This window comes from Pteropus medius, unplaced genomic scaffold, assembly GCF_902729225.1.
Source record: "Pteropus medius unplaced genomic scaffold, Ma_sr-lr_union100, whole genome shotgun sequence".
In the NCBI taxonomy this organism is placed as follows: Eukaryota; Metazoa; Chordata; class Mammalia; order Chiroptera; family Pteropodidae; genus Pteropus; species Pteropus medius.
The window spans coordinates 12,201,678-12,216,485 of NW_024349799.1; the positions used below are offsets into that span (position 1 = coordinate 12,201,678).

Sequence of the window (14,808 nt, forward strand, 5' to 3'; positions counted from 1 at the left end):
AGGTGGTAAGATTGAAGCTGAGCTAAGGGGAATTTCCCCAAGGTCCTTGATCTAAATGTCAGAGCTGGGACCAGAGCCTAGACCTTTCACTCTAGGACACTTGGTGAGCACTTGTACCCACCAACTGCTTGTGGGCTGACTTGATGCTCTTCTGCTCTTTCTGTAAATCAGGGTGAGTGTAAGGAGAGGGGTCACACGCTAATGAAACAAAAGAATATTGGGTGGCGGGGGTGAGACTTTAGTTCCAGCCCTTGGTCCTCCCCGATGGCCAGAGTGCTAATGACTCCCTCTTGCTGCTGGTTCCTTTGCTGAAACCCCAGGTGCTTTTCTATTCCGGAAAATTTATATATTGTGGTTTTGTGGTTAAGAGAAAATGATGCTACCCATGAAAGGTCCCCTTGCAGGCCCCTGAGGCTGGGTTGGCAGGCCCCACTGCGGTTTCTCTGGGAAAGTAGCCCCTGGGTGCTTGTGTGACTGTGACCAACTTTCCAAAAAGTGAGAACAGCCGTATATGGCTCGGATATGAGCTGCTGCACACTAGGTGCCTTCATCCTTTGTGAATGAGAAAAGCTTTGCTCATTTAGCAGAACCTAAATCTGCAGGTGTCATTTCTTCTTTATGAGCTCTGAAAGAAGCAGCTGCCAGGACACCAGACCTGCTGGCAAATGGGTCTCAGTGCACTGCCAGCCAGGCGTATGGGTTGTTAACTACGTCTAGGGAGGAATCGTTTCAAGTTCAGTACAGTCCTACCCGCGGGCCTGCTTTGAGCTGTCTAGCAGGGATCTTTAGCCACCTTTAAACAAAAGAAACTGCTTACTCCTCTTCTGGGGAACTTGCCCAGGTTTTTGAGACTCTCAGGCTCCTGAGTCATCACTTGCTCAATTGGCATTTGTTTTCCATTGTCATTTTGGTAAACATATGTGCCTGTCAGAGCTACAAAATGCGTGTTCATTAGTTTATCCAACGAAAGTTTTATAATAGCAAACCATGTACCAGGCGCTATGCTGGTTCCTGGGGACCTAGTGGTGACCGAGAACACAGACCAGACACTTGGCTTCATGGAGTTTACAGTCTAAAGAAAGAAGGAGACAAGTAATATATTAGAACCATGATGTGTGATCTGATGGGGGAGAGGGCAGGGGCTGAAAGGCTTGGAGAAAGGCTTAGAGAAATGGAGATCTAAGCTGAGCTCTGGAGACTGAAGCATCGAAGCATCACTGGTAAGAACTTTCCTGGCAGAAGGCAGAGAGCCTGGAGGCTGAAAAAGGCTAGAGTAAGCCCCAAACCCTGGCTTATTGCTGAGGCCAGACTGGCTGACCTTGATGTCAACCTGTGATGACCTAAGTCTTCTGCAGAATGGATGTCTTATTAATCGGCCCCCAGAATTTGGCCCTGGAAACTCTCATGCCAGTGACAGACAGCCTTCACTGCTGCTGCTGTGTGTGCCGGCAGCCTGACCTCTTCGGTTAATGTGGAAAAGAATGATTTTGACTTGGGACAGTTATTTGATTTATCCCCCCCTGTCTTTGGTCAGCTCTTTGAAGCTGTAATTTGAGAGCAGTTTAGAATGAAGGTAAAAACTGGCAGTGAGAAATGTTTTAACATGGGGAATAAGGCCCATGAGTTTTCCTTGCTTCCTTCCTTCCTCAGAATTTTTGAGCACATGTTATGTGCCTTGTGCAGTAATAGACGTGTGAGTACAGCCACGAATGAGGTAGACACAGTCCCTGCCCTGATATGTAATAATAGGGGGACTAACCTAGTATGAATTTCCACACTGTGGCTCAATCCTCCCAATAGACCATGAGCCAGATATTATCATTCCTGTTGTACGGGTGAGGAAACCAAGACTCAGAAAAATTAACAGACTTCCCCGAGGTCACACAACTGGTAAATGGCAGAACCTAGATTTGAACCCAGATTCTGTTGACCTCTGAAACCTGTTCTATGTCTGCTGCCCTGGGAGCTCACATCTGTTGGTGGAGACCCTGTCAGAAGCTTAACTATGAGGCCTGCTGTGATAGGGGCTGCCACCAAGATGCAGACAGAACAATTGGAAGGGGAGACAGGAAACTCTAATCAGGCCTGGGAAGTCTTGCCCAGGCCAAGGACATTGTGGTTGGAGGAGGGAGGGACTTCTGGCCAGAACAGACAGTTTAAGCAGAGGCGCAGCGGGTAGGAAAGTACAGGACATATTTGAGGAATAGCTCCTAGGTGAGTGTGTACATGGAGGGCAAAGAGGAGAGTAGATGAGCCTGGAAGGAAAGGTTGGGGCCTTGATTTTGGAATTGGCCTCCGGTCACACGGGGAGGGATGGACCAGAATGGGGAGAGCCTGGATGAGGGATGTGAATGCCTCCACTTAGCCCTTTAGGATAAAAGAGGCACTCATGTCTTTACATTTGTGAGTTTCATGCTCTAAAAATGTCCCCAGAAACTTAGGTTCCATAATAGGACAGCAAATATACTTCTCATGTGGTGACTTGGAGTTGCCTGCCTCCGCAGAGTATTCCATTAGCATCTGCTCAGAGCTATAAAGCCTCCGCAGAGAAATGTTCAATTAGTAATGTCTGCTCTGGGTACCTGGGGGGCATATGGTGCAGGAATGCTATAGGTTTGCCTCTGTCTAGGTTTTGCTAAATGTTGGAACTGTACAATTGTGTGGAATTATTTTTGTTCTCACTCAGTGTTCACTCTCTAACAATGTCCTCACTTGCCACTGAGCCCTGTGAAGATAGCAAGATTTAACAGCGCTCCAGGCTACATGAGTGGACCAGTGCCCCTGCGTCTAGCAGATTGTGAGCCTGGGACCAAACAAGTATCTGGGAGAGATTTCAGAAAGGCTGACATAGAAGCAATGGTTTTGCTGTCATTGCGGGTCTCATTTCCTGCCTGACATCCCTCTAGCCAAAAGGATTCTTTACCTGGGGTCTGTGGAGAGAATTCTGGGGGTCCATGCATTTGCAGGGAAAAATTGGTATCTTTATTATCATTAACCCTAACTGAAATTTAGTATGTTATTCGATTTGGATATAGGCAACAAAGCACAGTCATCTTAGCAAATATGTGTGTCTAGGTCACAAGTGAAAATCACAGCTGTTTTCATATCATGTTACAATTGTGGAGCTGTCTGAAAAAGTGTTTTACATTTGTCACACCTTCAAAGTTATGACAGCTATGAGACCCACAGCTAGATGTTATTTACTGCTTTACTAAAGAAGCTTTTAGTACCCTATCACAATTTTAAGTAATATTTTGGTAAACATATTTACATATAATTGATTTCCTTTACAATCCTAAATGTTTTGTTTTTGTACTTAAAAGCATTATTCTTAGAAAGAGTTGGACCTCCCCAGACTGCCAGAGGGTCCAGGGTCCAAAAATGGTCAAGAGCTCCTATTTGGGAGCCTTCCTAGATATTCGAAATTTTAAATTATTAGTGTTAATTATTTTTTAATATTGTGACTGTGCTAACAGAAAGAGTCCTTACGCTTTAGAGAAATATACTGAGATATTTACTGATGAAAGACAAAGGAATGTGTTAACAACAACAAAAGCCTTGGGGGCAGTAGGACTGGGAAGTAGCTCTAAGGGCAAGATTTTGAAGGTGGTGCTTGCCCTCTGGGGAAACTTGAAAGTCACCAGTGAGGCCACTAGTCTAGAGACCATCTCAGCAGCTCTCACTGAATTCCTGGGTCACTTGATCTCAGCTGAGCTAGGACTCTGGTCTTCCTCAGCTTGTGGACTCATTTCCATCTGTTCAAGTCTATTCCTTCTTCTTTTTAATCAGCCTCAGGCTGTGCCCCCCTCTGCATTCCTCAATAGAATACGGGCCACCCAGTCAGAGACTAGTGTTTGGCAGAGAACATGAGGCTGACCTTATTTAATCTTATTTCATTTGTAGTTTTAGTCTTTTGAAAGCTGTGGACAGTCTTTCCTCTGAAAAATGTACAGACTCACATATCTGAAATTTGCATCCATTTCATGGTGTGAGTCCTAAAAGCCTATGGTCAGACCAGAGTCAAGGACCCTTGCCAATAATGCCACAGCCTGACAGGCATGGTCAACACGTGTGGGCCGGGCATGCACTGAGTGCTTCATTTCTTCTCAACCTCCCTGAGAGGGAGGGTCTACTCATTTCGTGGAGGAGGGAACAGAAGCTTTACTGGGGTTAGAGTGTTAAGTAACTTGTCCGAGGTCACAGGGCTAGGGAGCCCCTGGATCCCAACCCAGGCAATCTAATTCTATGCTGGAAACATCCTAAGTAGAAGGCTTTTCATTACTAACCACCCCCTGCATCCTAACCTCCCCCATTCCTTCTCCCCCTACTCAGGCAGGAAGTCCTTCTTATGTTTTAACCCTGTTCTCTGTTCTGACCAGTCTTGCCCATTGCTCTCTGAGGATCATGGTCCCAAGGGTGAGGCAGTGTCAGCAGCCTTGGGTGGGGTTGGGGGTTATAGGTGGTTCTCCAGGTTTCCTACTGGCTCTCCCATACCCCTTCCTCTCCTCCCTCCTCACTTTCCTGCTTCAGTGCTATTGGAATGGTAGCAAAGGAGAATCCAACAGGCTCCTGTCCTCCTCACATTGCCCCTGTTTGCCAGAGCTCTCCTGTAGTGTGCTCAGGGCAGCCACATGCATGTGCCCCTAACGAATCAGCCTTTTCTTTCTTGGACTCCCCACAGGCGAAGCTGGTCCGGTACATTTGCAAACAGCGGCAGTGCAAGCTGAGCGTGGCTCCTGGTGAGAGGACCTCAGAGCTCAACAGCTACCCTCGTTTCAGTGACTGGCTGTACACCTTCAACGTGAGGCCGGAGGTGGTGCAGGTATACGGGCCATGGGGACACGGGTCAGGGGCTGCGGTATGCAGTGGTCAAGCAAAGGGACCACTCGCAAACCCAAGGACGGCTCTACTGTGGCTACGACTGAGGGGCGATGCTCTCTACTCTCAGGAAGAGGGGATGTTGGAGGGGACAGCAGCAGCAAGAGGAACACAGGGTAAATGTGGCTCTAGTGTGTGTCCTGGGTGCCTTTGCTTTACTGCACCGGTTGTTCATTGGTTTACCATAAGGACAGCAGCCACATTTCTGAAAACATTGGCAGTATGACAGACACTATTAAAACACTTTATATAGATAATCTCACTTAATTCTCACAAAACACTTTATATAGATAATCTCACTTAATTCTCACAAAACCCTTCTTGCCATTCTATACTTGAAGAAATTAAAGCACAGAATGGTTAAATAACTTGTTTATAATCATACAGCTAGTAAGTGATAGCATTGAGATTTGGAAACAAGAGTCTTGAGTTAAGTTTTCTCTTGTAACTGCTATAGTATATTATTTTTCCTCCTTTGTTCCCTCTTCCCATCCAAACTACCCACCCTCCCACCTCACTACCGAAGCAATGAAACAGTATGCACGGAGAGCGAGCGTACCTTATGCCAGGTGTCAGAGGTACAGGATGGCTCTCATGGGGCATAAATCAATCACTCCTTGACAGGAACAGTTCACCCAGTCAGATCTTTTAAATCTCTTACTTCTATTCTAAAATTAAAAAGATTGACTATTGCTATTGTTTTAAAGTAATATGAAGTCATTATATATAGACACTTTGGAAAGCAGAAAGAGGATGGAAAAATCACGTTCATATTCTCACCACTCAAGGAAAGTCTGTGATCATTAAGATTTTGTTATTTATTTATTTATTTTTAGTCTTTTATTTCCCTAATACTTAAGTGTTTAAAAAATTTTAATGTGCAATCTAGTAAGGTAGTTACTAGCCAATGTGACTGTTATTATCGTGAAATGATCTAGGCCACACTGGGATGTACTGTAATTTCAAAGATATAAATTCAAAGATGTGCTGAATTCTGAAGACTTAGCACAGAAAAAAGCAAAATATTAATAACTTTAGATTATGTTGAGATGATACTATTTTGGATATATTAAGCTAAAAACTTATTAAAATTAGTTTTATATATATTTACTTTTTAAAATGCAGAAATATAAGTCTGCGGCTTGAATTATATTTCTGTTGGGCAACACTGGTTTAAATCATCCTGAATACACAATTTTATATTTTGTTCTTATCATTTGACATGATAACCAGCATATTTTCCCCATATTTTCACACTTAGTAAACCTTTTTTTTTTAAGTGGCTGCATAATATTTGAGTATATGTGATGTAGTTTACCAGGCAGAGGTTAATTCTAGTTGTTAGCTATTATGTATAACATGGTTGTCAATATTATTTATAAAGCTATTTATATATTTAGGAATTTTCCCTAGGAGAGATTCCTGAACAGGAGGTGACATGAACATGAAAGGTTCCCATCATGGGGGAAGGGGATGAGAGGAGGTGGGGTAAGCCAGGGGAACCGCAGAGGAGCTCTCAGCACCTTACATGCTCCTGGCCTTGGCTCCAGTGGCCCTCATATTTGTGACATACGCCAGCCTTTAAGAAGCTGGCAGAAAGGAGTTGGCCAATGTGAAGGTTCAGGGAAACTGCTTTGTGGGATGGTGGTTCCTTGAGCATTAAGTCACGTGGACACATGCACATAATATGTGTAATAGCTCTCTATCCATCTCCCACCACCCCACCAAAACAGTTTTCTGCTGTACAGGAGGGAGATCCCAACATGTAATGTTTAATCTATGGTGACAGATTTAAAATGATGGACTTGGAGACTATGAAGCATTGAATGGTCCCTCCATCCCCTAGCCCAGCCTCAGCATTTACCCCTCCCCTCCCTAAGATCTCAGAAATCAAAAGCAGTTTCCAAACACTCATGTGGAGGTTACAGTTGAGGACACCAGAGCCCTACAAGATCAGTGACTTGCCTAGCATCTCATCAACATCATCCCTCCTTGACAGATGAGGACTGCTGGGTTCAAGAGGCCACCCTCTATGAGAGTCCCAGAGCTAGTAACGGGGGGGCTCGAGGTTCAGACACAGTCCTGCTGGATTCCAGACTATACCTTCTAACTTCCTTTATTGCGCTTAAGGCCTCTTTGGCAGATGGCTTAGCAACTTGAGGGATTTCCCTTGGATCTCCAGAGATTCAAAATGTGTAGGGGACCCAGCTCTCCCCTTGTCTGTCTTTAAGACAAGAACCAGGTACCATGGACCCCAGCCACAGGGGTTGTTTGGCTCCTGGAGAGCCCTTTGGTGGCAGCAGGGAGGGCAGTCTCTCAGCCAGGCCCAGAGGCATAGCAGATACTGAGTCAGGTGATGTTTGAACAACCATGTCATGAGTGATAGGTCAGAGCTGGGTGGTAACTGAGAGACAGGCTCATTTGTATGCAGGAGTCAGGCAGTCAGGAGAGCCTAAAAGTCAGATGTGGTTTGGAAGCCAGGGTGCCACGTGATGTGGAAGGCTGGGGCAGAGATCTCTGGGGATGGGGAGGGGTCGGGGTGAGACAACAGGAACGCCTCCAGCTGCCCAGTGACCTCTCCAGTGACTTGCAGATCATGAGGCAGCTCTGAAACTAACGGAGCTCTTGTTCTTCCCCTTCCATACATATAGGCATGTTTTCTTCGCATTTTATCTTCCCATCTCAGAAAATGGTAGCATTATCTACCCAGTTGCTCAAATCTAAGAGGCCTCCCTGATTCCTCCCTTGCCCTTACTCACATGTGCAGTTCCTTAGTGAGCTCTGCCCCAAGACATACTGCAGACCTGTCTACTTCTCTGTGTCCCTACCACCGACACTGTGGCCCAGGCCACCATCCTCTTTGCCTAAGCTCCTGCAACAGCCCCTTAACTGTCTCCCTACTTTATCATTTACCCACTTCATTCTATTTTCTACACAGCAGCCAGTAAGAAACATAAATTGGATTATGCCATTTTCCAGTGCTTCTTATTTCTTTCCAAATAAACACCAGATGCTTCACACTCTTTGGCCTCTGCCTGCCTTTCTCTGTCTCATCTAGCTGACCCTCCCCTTTGCTTTCTCTGGTCTGACTTTTGCACTTGTTCTTTTCTCTCCCTAGGCTGGACATCATTCTAGTGTCAGGGCCATTGTTACCTCCTCTGATCTACAGCTGACTCCCACCCTCCAGTCTCTACCAGTGCACTTTGGCTGATTTTCTCAATGACACTGACCACTTTCTGGAGTTGTCTAACTTATTTGTTGTATATGGTCTGCCTACTCTCCCATTGGAATACAAGCTCTCTGAGACAAAGACCTACCTTCTCTGGGTTGTTTGCCACAAAACCCGCATCGAGTATTGGTCCTGATCTGACAATTACTTGTTTGAGAGGAAGGAAGGACAAATCTCCTCATGACATGGTGACTGTCACGGGTTTGGTCGTGAGTGGGTGGTGACACAGGTTACTCCAAGACCTGGCTTTTAATGTACTACAAGAAAGGCCAGTATAGGGGCCATAGCCCCAAAGATCTACCTCCCCGCCATACCCATTGGCCCATGAGTCAATGTCTGTAAAGAGTGCTGGGGGAGTTGCTGCCCCCAGGGGAGAAGAAGGCTGACTGGGCCAGTGCCCTACAGAGTCCTCGGAACTCTTTGGCTCTCCCCTTCTGACCATACCGACACCCCTTCATCCACAAAGGGGTTGTTCTTCCAGGAGCCCAGTCAGGACCTCACTGGGAGGCCTCAGTAGTCTCATTATTGGACTGCACCATAACTGCAGTGGGCTCCCAGGGCCCCTCAGAGCCTCCTGCTCATTTTCCTTCCAAGCCGACGTACATAGAGCACATCTGGCATGTCGTGCTGTATATTTGCATGTTTCATCCAGTTGCCCCAACATCCCTGTGGGGCAGGTACCATTTCTGCCATTGCACAGTTGAGGAAGCTGGGGCCCTGTGGGGTGTACTGACTCACTCGGGGAACCTGGCCAAACCCTTTCACCTCCCTAAGTCTCAGTTTCCTTCTCTGTAAAATGGGAGAATACCATGTGCTGCTTGCTTGCTGAGACAGCTGTGAGGGTCAAGTGCTTGGAGGCACTGTGGTGTTTATTGGGGTGGAAAGGGAAAATTCAGGCAATTTCCCCACCTTTCCTTCTCAGCTGCTGTTATTTCCTGGCGAGAGCCAAACCCAGCAGAGACCACTGGGTCTCTTGCATACTGGGCAGTTTTAAACAGCTATCTGGGAGTGAAAGGAAGGGGACATGAACAGAAGACTGGGAACAGAGGCTGGCCAGAGGCAGTTTTCTGAATCAGGAGGCAGTGGAAGTCGTTCCAGGGCTTAAGACAGAAGGCGGGCGGCACATAGGACAGACTGGAGTTGGGCCAAGGGCCCCTTCCCACTCCCTGTGGGTCCCAAGGGCCACACTTGGGCATCCTCACCATCCTTACCAGTGGGGCGAAGGAAATGAGGCAGGACGGAGTGTGGAGCCGGAGGAGGCTGGACCCGGCTACCTGAGGGTGTTGGGGAAGCAGCCAGCAGCTTTCTGCCTGGATTTTAAGAGCCACAAGGAATCATTGGCTGGGTGTCACTTCATCTTCCCCAAACAAACTCTCCAGACCCTTTTCTAAAGATTGCTCTGTGTCTTCCCTTCAAATCTCACATTGGTTCTTGGGCCCATGCCAGAGTATTCTAAAGGTTGGGAGAAGAGCTGTTTCCTTTAGTAATCCCGGGAAATGGAGACGGGGCTGCCTGTGCTTGGCTCTGCTCCTTATATGTGTTTCTCCTTGCACATGTGTGGGAGCACAGCGGTGGGGCCCAGAGGTAGAGGGCTCCCCGGGCACAGGCCTCAGGCCAGCCCTGGGCTATAAATCTGTTTTATTCTGTTTCTTAACCTCAGACAGTTGTTTGGACTCTGACTGACACCCATCTGACACCACTCACCCTAGGCCCTGTTGAAATCTGTGCTTTCAGTGAAAATTGGTTCTAGAAGTGGTACCCATCAAATAAAGATGCAAATTTCAGAAACCAAAGTTCCAAAGAGCATAAAAACCTATGCCTTTCCAAGTTGACCTCAGAGATAGAATCCTTAGACTTCTAAATGTCATCTAAACCAAGAGTCCCCAACCCCCAGGCTGCAGACCGGGACCAATCTATGGCCTCTTGGGAACTGAGCCACACAGGAGGTGAGCAGCAGGCCAGCGAGTAAAGCTTCATCTGTATCTGCAGCCGCTCCCCAGCTCCAGCATCACTGCCTCAGCTCCACCTCAGATCATCAGGCATTAGATTCTCATAGGAGCACCAGTCCCTGGTGCCAAAGAGGTTGGGGACCGCTGATCTAAAACACTGTTTATTTTCTTAAATAACCATTTTGTTTTGGAAAAGTTTTAGATTTACAGAAAAGTTGCAGAGATAGTACAGACTTCATCCAGTTTCCCCCATCGTTAATATCATACATTACCACAGTACATTCGTCAAAACTAAGAAAACGACATTGGTACATTACTATTAACTAAACTCCAAAATCTATTCACCAATTTTTCCATAAATGTCCCCTTTCTATTCTAGGATCCAGTCCAGGGTACCACATGGTTTTTATTTTCATATAAATTTGTTTCCCTTTTTTATTATAGTTGCTAAAATAGGGTCATACAATGTATATCATTCTGCAAGTTTTAATCTCATCTCATCTGAGTGTTAGTACTTACAAATCCATCTCATTCTTCTTAATAATAAGAGATAAGATTTCTTCATGCTGTCTTAGGAATGACTGTGTTTGAGGGGTGCCCGCCTGCTCACATAGAGACATACATAGAAGGCACTGGCCTGTGCCCAGAAGAGGCTGGGCGCCCAGCAGCACAGCACCTGGCCTATGGGAAGCCCTAGACAAGTATTTGCTGGGTGAAGGAGTGACTGAAAATCACTGTAGGACGGAGCCTGAAGATACCAAACTTTAAAACGGGGTCTCTTATCTATCTGTCCTTTTTGTTGTTTGTGTTTTGTGGGGAAGATATCCAAATCCATGATGTCTGACAGTTAATACTTGACAGTTTACCCCAGGGTGCTCCGCAAGGCCTCTGGAGATGATCTTTGTGTGGTGGGGTTTGTCCCCTCAGCCTCTTCAGTGAGTTCCCTGCTGATCTTAACACTTCATGACAGGAGCCCTGATTTTTCCCTCAGGAAACTACACACATCATACGTGTATATAGCCATGTGTGTGTGCATAATTTCCTTCTTCCTTTTCAATATTGCCTTCTTGGGGTCCGTTTCTCTAGGGTTATCTAAATATTATTTCAGCTTTTGACTTTAGATTGTGGTCACTAGTTTGTGGTTATAAAGTTTCCAGGAAATAATGCCTTTCTGCTGGACGAAGAGCAGGGAGGGATGTAGAAGTGGCCACAGGGTGCTGGTTGCACTTCTCCGTTTCTGGGGTGGACGAAGGGACTCTGCTCTCTTGGTTCCCTTCCTCTCTGAGTCAGGTCTCAGCCCTCCACAGCTGCAGAGTCTATCGTGATGCTTCTGACATGTGTGGCCTTTGATTCCTCCTCCTTTCCCTCTTCCGAGGATGTGGAGACAGATAGCTTGGGAAATGCCTCCATATGTTAGCCAGCCATCAGACCTTGGGCTTGAGTGACACTGTCCAAAAGAATTTTCCGTAAAGATAGAAACATTTTGTGTTGTTCTGTCCAACATGGTGGCCACCAGCCACATCTGGCTGTGGAGCACTTGATATAGGCATAGTGTGGCTGAGAAACCAAAATTTAAATTTTATCGTAATGAATTTTAATTTAAATGGGCATATGGCTATTATATCGAGCATTGCAGGTCTGGTGCCTGCCCTGGTGGGGCCTTGTGCTGAGAGCTAGGATGCTAAAGACACTCCCCAGTTCCAAGGGCTCACAGGCTGGAGTGAATGCACGCGTCCAGAGCGGGCACCAAATGCCCTGACTAAAGCCGGCCTGGGGTCTGTGGGAGCAAGCGGGCAAACTCAGCCCGAGAAGGTCAAGGGAAGATCAGCAGCACCTGGGAGGGTTTCTCTGAGAGCCTGGAGCTAGCCTGGTGGGAGGGGGAAGAGCACACCAGATGGTGGGAGTAGTACCTGCAAAGACCCCGAGACCCTGAGCAAGGTCTGAGAAAGCTAGTGCTGTCCTCACAGGAAGTGTTTGAAAGGGCCTAGTCTGGGAGGAGACTGGCGAAGACACAGGATGGGTTCACAGAAAGCACAGGGGTTGGGGTTTTATATGGGAGATCACTGAACTGTGTGTGGATTAGAGAGAGAGAGGACATTAGTTTGTTTTAAGAAAATAAAACTCCTAGGAGTGAGAAGGCCAGATTCATCATGGGGATGGGCGAAAGGTGAGACACCACCTCCTGATGGTGGTGTAGGGATAAGGAGCCTCCTGCAAGGAGGCAGGGCCTGGAGGGTTGGAGGAACTAGGGGACGGGCAGGAAAGTGAGTTTAGAGACAGGATCTCTTTCCCCTCCCTAGACATCTACAGTCACACACTATGACTGTTTCCACCCGCCTCCACCCTTCCACAGGTTAAAAACTAAAAATCACAGCTTCATGTTCTGGCTACAGCTGGGGAAATGATTTCAGAGCCTGCTGGCATGGAGCCATTTTTTTTTTCTTTAGCAGCTTCCCTGTTGGAAGTTGTTAAAGGAAGTGGCAAGTGCTGGATGGAATCAGTTCTATCAGGCAGGGGTGGGTGCTGCAGAGGCTGGGATTCCAGGGCCGGAGCCACGAGCCTCAGCATCCCCTGAATAAGCTCTCGCTGGTGGCGTTGTTGAATGGAAGATGGATGTGGGTCTGGTAAGGGGTTTTTGTTGTGGTTCTAACTGGGCAAGGTTCTCTTTCCCCTTTTGTTCTATCTTTGCATTGCCATGTTTAAAATCAAGCCTTGTTTTGGGGATGGAGTAGAATGCTGTCTGACCTCTGCCACCACCTTAGTTTCCCATTGGCTGGGAGTGGCCCCGGCACAGGCTGTGTGAAGCAGGAAGCTGTGTAAAATGTGGCTCCTGGGTACAGCTTTAATCCACATGAATCTGGTTGCCCTTGTTCCTAGCTGGGCCACAGAGCTCTCCCCACCTGGGATAGGGAGATGGGTGCCAGGGCAGTGGACTGACGTGCTGGTGTAACCCAACCAGTCAGGAAAGAGCCAAAGTTGGGATATGGAAGGAAGGAGGCAAACTACTAGGTGGCATTTTATATATATCACCCTATATAATTCTTATACCTGGGGTGAGGTGTGGGAAGAAACTACGATCCCCATTTTATAGCTAAGCAGACTGAGGCTCAGAGTTGTTGAGTGACATGTTAGCTTACACAGGTAGCTGATAGCTGGGCTGGGATTCAAACTCATGTCCTCGTGACACCAAAACCAGGCTTATTCTTTCCCACATGAATTTGTCATCTGACATCTTACCCAGAATAGATGAGGCTGGGGCTACCATATGTAGTTGTGTAATCAAATCGAGCTTTCTCTCAATCTCCCCTTCCCCTCCTCATTCTCCTCCCTTCACTTCCCTCCCTCTCTCTCCAACTGCCCCCCTCTTTCTTTGTTCCTCCCTTTCTTCCTCTCTCCCTCTGTCCTTCCCCCTTTCCTCACTTTACTTCCTTCCTTCTTTTCACATCCATTTATTCTACACCCATTAATCACATACCTTGTACCCAGATTAATTATCACAGGAGATAAAATATGAACAAAATACAGCCCCTGGGGGGCTTACAGGGTGGTGGGAGGTACACATCTGCAAATAACCAACGATGCACAGCAGAGTGACAGGCCCTGTGGGAGAAGAGTTTGAAATGTGGCAAGACACAAAATGAAGGCCTGCTCCTGTTTCCTCCTGCTGGTCCAGCCATCCGCTTTCTCAGTAAGTGCGCTTGCCATCTGCTGTGTGCCGGGCGCTATTCCAGGAGCCACACCAAGGTACTGTCCTTGTGGGATGTGCATGTGCCACACTCTCCACCTGAAGAAGTGATTTGTTTTTCTAGTCTTGAGCCAAAGTGTCCTCTTTTAATCTTTGAGAGTAGGGGTGCCCCTCGCTTTTAGAAGTCTGAAAAATCATGAGCATGACTGTTCTGCTTAGCCCTATACTGGTAAGCACTTTTGAACAGTTAGCCCATCTCCTTACTCCATGGATTTCTGAGCTGCCAAGTCCAGTGAAACCTGACCAGACTGGAAGCACTGTGCGGGCAGGGACCTAGCTGTTTTGTTTACTGCTCTGGCAAAGAGTGGGTATTCTTGTTTAATGACTGAATTCACATGAGGTCATCTAAAGAATTTTGTTCTCTTGGGTTGAGGTATCTCAGGAGCCCTCATCTGGGATTGTGGACATTGAATTCAAGCAAGGGTCTCTGTGGGAGGTCTTTGGGCTGCCGATGGCCTGCTGAGGCCTGAGATTCCTGAGCCGCTCTGGTTTCCATTGGCGACAGACTGGACTTGTGCAAGATGGTGTCCGTAGCCTTGCTGTGAGATGGCTCTGGCTTAACATGAACCTTAACCTGCTGTAGGACCATCTAGCTCCTGGGCTGTCAGCTTGTGTTCAGTCCCTCCTCCTCCAGGGACTGAGGATTGCTCTAGAACAGATCTGGCCAGCTCGATATTGGGACATTCTTGTGTCAACATTATACTTTTACTTTTATAAAGCAGAAGTCTTCTCTTACTGTCCTTTTTTAAAAAGTCAACATATATATTTCAGCCACCCTTTTTTCCAGCTATATGACTTTGGGCGGGCAGCAAGGTTGGAAAACAAGATTGCTAAGAGCATGACCTCTGGAATTAAATGACCTGGAACCCAGTATAGGGAGGCAGACAAAATCTTAACTTTGTCACTTGCCAGTGATGTGATCTTGGGCAAGTCCCTTATCTCTCTGAGCCTGTTTACTCACATGTCATTTCTGATTCCTTCTGCTTCCTCGACCTCCACATTCAATC

The 14,808-nt window shown here is 46.9% G+C and overlaps 1 protein-coding gene across 1 annotated transcript in view; it reads left to right on the top strand.

The window, feature by feature from the left end:
• KSR1 (kinase suppressor of ras 1) overlaps nucleotides 1-14,808 on the top strand; it is a 144,246-nt gene that overhangs the window by 75,307 nt on the left and 54,131 nt on the right. Inside the window, 1 exon segment of the mRNA XM_039886061.1 lies at nucleotides 4,682-4,822. Coding sequence (XP_039741995.1) covers nucleotides 4,682-4,822 — 141 coding nt within the window.